Here is a 3,950-nt window from a genome sequence, read left to right on the forward strand (position 1 = left end):
GTTGGTGGGGCTGGGGGACCCAGAAAAAAAGTCGAAATTGATTTTTTTTTCGGCCTTCACAAAAATCCTGTGTTGAGACTGGAGCGAAAGAAATTCTTGTTGAAAGGACCCCACGTCGCCCGCCCGCCCTCTTTCACATATTTCTCTCCTCCGCGCAAACCTCACCTCTTCAATCCTCCCCCCTCCCCCATTCACACAGGCCGTTTTTTTGTCTTGTGCATTTCAAATCTCTCAAAATGGCGGACGAGGTCTACGATGGTGCCATTGGCATCGACTTGGGTAAGTTTGATTTTTCCTTTTGCTGATGGGTGATGGTTTTTTTGGTTTATTTTGTGGCGAAGTCGGTTGCCGCTCTCTTGAGTGGTTGATCTTTTTGGGCATCACGAACAATGCCGCTACCGCCACCCCAGCAAAATAACACCGAATGTCAATAAAGTACTACGGATGGGAGACTCGAGGAGAAGCCTGTCACTACGGAATGAGCATATGAGGCTGACCGAGTCTTTTCAACACAGGAACCACCTACTCTTGCGTCGCTACGTACGAGGGTACCAATGTCGAGATCATTGCCAACGAGCAGGGTTCATTCACCACGCCTTCTTTCGTTTCCTTCACCGACAAGGAGCGTTTGATTGGTGAGGCGGCCAAGAACCAGGCTGCCATGAACCCCATCAACACCGTCTTCGATGTTAAGTGAGTAGCCTCGCCGTTTTCTTGGTGCTTTTACTCTGCGATTCCTGCTTGTACCCCGTCGGGTGAGGATTTTCCCCGCCCGAGGAGGGGTAATCCGGAGCAAAAGCAGAATGTGAGAAAAGTCTCCAACCACAGAACGCTGACCACCCATTCGTCTACAGGCGTCTCATCGGTCGCCGCTTCGATGACCCCACCGTCAAGAAGGACATCGAGTCCTGGCCCTTCAAGGTCGTCGACGAGGGTGGCAACCCCAAGGTTCAGGTCGAGTACCTCGGCGAGACCAAGACCTTCTCCCCCCAGGAGGTCTCCTCCATGGTCCTCCTTAAGGTACGTTTTGCTCGAGTGAAGAGCCCGGAAATAATGACCGGGTCCACACGATTTCCACGACATGCAGCTTGCTGACCCCCTCAACAGATGAAGGAGATTGCCGAGGTCAAGCTTGGCAAGAAGGTCGAGAAGGCCGTCATTACCGTCCCTGCCTACTTCAACGACAACCAGCGTCAGGCCACCAAGGACGCCGGTGCCATCGCCGGTCTTAACGTTCTTCGTATCATCAACGAGCCCACCGCTGCCGCCATTGCCTACGGTCTTGGTGCCGGCAAGTCTGGCAAGGAGCGCAACGTCCTCATCTACGACTTGGGTGGTGGTACTTTCGATGTTTCCCTCCTTAACATCCAGGGCGGTGTCTTCACCGTCAAGGCCACCGCTGGTGACACCCACTTGGGTGGTCAGGACTTCGACACCAACCTTCTGGACCACTGCAAGAAGGACTTCCAGCGCAAGACCAAGAAGGACCTCTCTGGCGACCCCCGTGCCCTCCGCCGTCTCCGTACTGCTTGCGAGCGTGCCAAGCGTACCCTCTCCAGCGGTGCCCAGACCACCATTGAGATCGACTCTCTCTTCGATGGCGAGGACTACACCACTCAGATCACCCGTGCCCGTTTCGAGGACCTGAATGCCAAGGCCTTCAACGGTACCCTCGACCCTGTTGCCCAGGTCCTCAAGGATGCCTCCATGGAGAAGGCCGGCGTTGATGAGATCGTCCTCGTTGGTGGCTCCACCCGTATCCCCCGCATTCAGAAGCTTCTGTCCGAGTTCTTCGACGGCAAGAAGCTCGAGAAGAGCATCAACCCCGATGAGGCCGTCGCCTACGGTGCTGCCGTTCAGGCCGGTATCCTCTCCGGCAAGGCCACCTCAGCCGAGACCGCCGACCTTCTCCTCCTCGACGTCTGCCCCCTGTCCCTTGGTGTCGCCATGGAGGGCAATATCTTCGCTCCCGTCGTCCCTCGCGGACAAAACGTCCCTTGTCTTCGCAAGCGAACTTTTACCACTGTCGCAGACAACCAGCAGACCGTCCAGTTCCCCGTTTTCCAGGGTGAGCGTGTCAACTGCGAGGACAACACCTCCCTGGGTGAATTCACCCTTGCTCCTATTCCTCCCATGAGAGCCGGTGAGGCCGTCCTTGAGGTCGTCTTCGAGGTCGATGTCAACGGTATCCTCAAGGTCACCGCCACCGAGAAGACCTCCGGCCGCAGCGCCAACATCACCATCTCCAACTCTGTTGGCAAGCTCTCCTCCTCCGAGATCGAGAACATGATCTCTGGTAAGATTCGCTTGAAAACAACTCGATGATACGCCCAGATGCTAATCACCCTATAGACGCCGAGAAGTTCAAGACCAACGATGAGGCCTTCAGCAAGCGCTTCGAGGCTAAGCAGCAGCTTGAGTCTTACATCGGCCGCGTTGAGGAGATCATCTCCGACCCCACGCTGTCCCTCAAGCTCAAGCGTGGCCAGAAGGACAAGATCGAGCAGCAGGTCTCCGAGGCCATGGCTGCCCTCGAGATCACCGACAGCGGTGCCGACGATCTCAAGAAGCAGGAGCTCGCTCTCAAGCGTCTCGTGACCAAGGCTATGTCCTCCCGTTAAATGTTTCAAAACGTACAGGAAATCTCTTGCGTTTTGTTAGCGTGGAGGATGTCTACGGCTTTGAAGAGGCCGCTTCACTGCGGTGTATCTGGTTCAACTTTCTTGCGTTTGGGTGGCCGAGCAGATTACGGCCAGGCAGGATGCGAATAATTTGGGTCAGGTGATATCAAAAGGCACTTAAAAGTTCCTCCTTTCTTCCAGCCGCCTTCCTCCCCATATACCTCCACAACCCCCTTACACACACACACACGACACGACACTGGCATGACTCTCGGGCGAGTATGAATGCTTTCCGGGTGCCGTCTTCTACGGCTTTCATAGATGCTGTAGAAAGGATCAGGGCGACATGAAATGAAATTACGTCTTACTTCAACTTGGTCCGATATCACTATGGATGTGATGTTACTCTGATATGTTGTGAGTTCTGCTAGCAGTTTTCTGTGTAGCTTCCATAACTGCAGACATTCGCATCGTCTTGACGTCCTCGCCATTAATGCCGCTACCATCCTGAAACCATCGACGTCACCGTCGCCGTCATCATTTGCCGCTGTCATCGTTATTAATATTATTATAAGTGAATATTCGTTGAGAAAGACATACCTATCTATACTCGCTCGAGATGACTAATAGCTTATTAGAACATATCACATTTTAAATGTGTTTTTAAATTTATAATTTGGACAGTCATTTGTATACGAAATTTATAAATTTGTATGGGAAATGCTGATCCGTCGTGTGGGGGTAAGACTTACTTTACCTTGGGTGGCTTGCTGTACACCTGCACAAGACATAGCAGCCTCACCTAGATTCAGTAAAGCGCCCGTTCAAAAGACTATAAGATATTATGACACAAATAATCATGTAGCGAATGCTCGTGGCCAAATCAGGAAGAGCATGGTTAAACGCTCATGTTCTGCAAAATATATTGGGCTTACTTCTACGGATGAGCTGGCACTGCTAGGTGGGCCGAGAGCCATGCTTGTTGTTATCGCAGACGGACCTCTTCAATACTTGGTGCATCCAACAAGTCAGACATGTCCCTCTAATGCGACTTGTTCGTTTTATATCCCTGCCTCATGTGGGAGCTCGGTTCGCTTGCACTGCATTTATCTAGGATGAGATGTGCACTGGGGACGTTTGGACGTTTGGTAGGAGGTGATACAAGGTACAGATTCAACAACGCCATTATCGAATGGCCCTTTCATTTAGAAGCACATTCCCCGAATGAATAGCTAGCAAATCAAACTCCTTCTGAAACATACGCTTGCCCCGCTCGCCCATTAATCATTCCACCAGCACAGACGAGTTGAAGTACGGCCAAGCGAGAAA

General features: G+C 52.3%; 1 protein-coding gene across 1 annotated transcript; it reads left to right on the top strand.

Moving 5' to 3' along the window:
* Positions 1-236: 236 nt before the first annotated feature.
* CORC01_11171 (hsp70-like protein) lies at positions 237-2,621 on the top strand (the record flags this gene model as incomplete). Its single annotated transcript, XM_022622797.1, has 5 exons — positions 237-279; positions 516-693; positions 855-1,020; positions 1,108-2,296; positions 2,353-2,621. 5 exons carry the CDS (start codon positions 237-239, stop codon positions 2,619-2,621), a joined length of 1,845 nt encoding a protein of 614 aa, XP_022470650.1.
* Positions 2,622-3,950: the final 1,329 nt, after the last annotated feature.

The sequence above is a fragment of the Colletotrichum orchidophilum genome (genome assembly GCF_001831195.1).
Source record: "Colletotrichum orchidophilum strain IMI 309357 chromosome Unknown Scaffold_118.1, whole genome shotgun sequence".
NCBI classification, from domain to species: domain Eukaryota; kingdom Fungi; phylum Ascomycota; class Sordariomycetes; order Glomerellales; family Glomerellaceae; genus Colletotrichum; species Colletotrichum orchidophilum.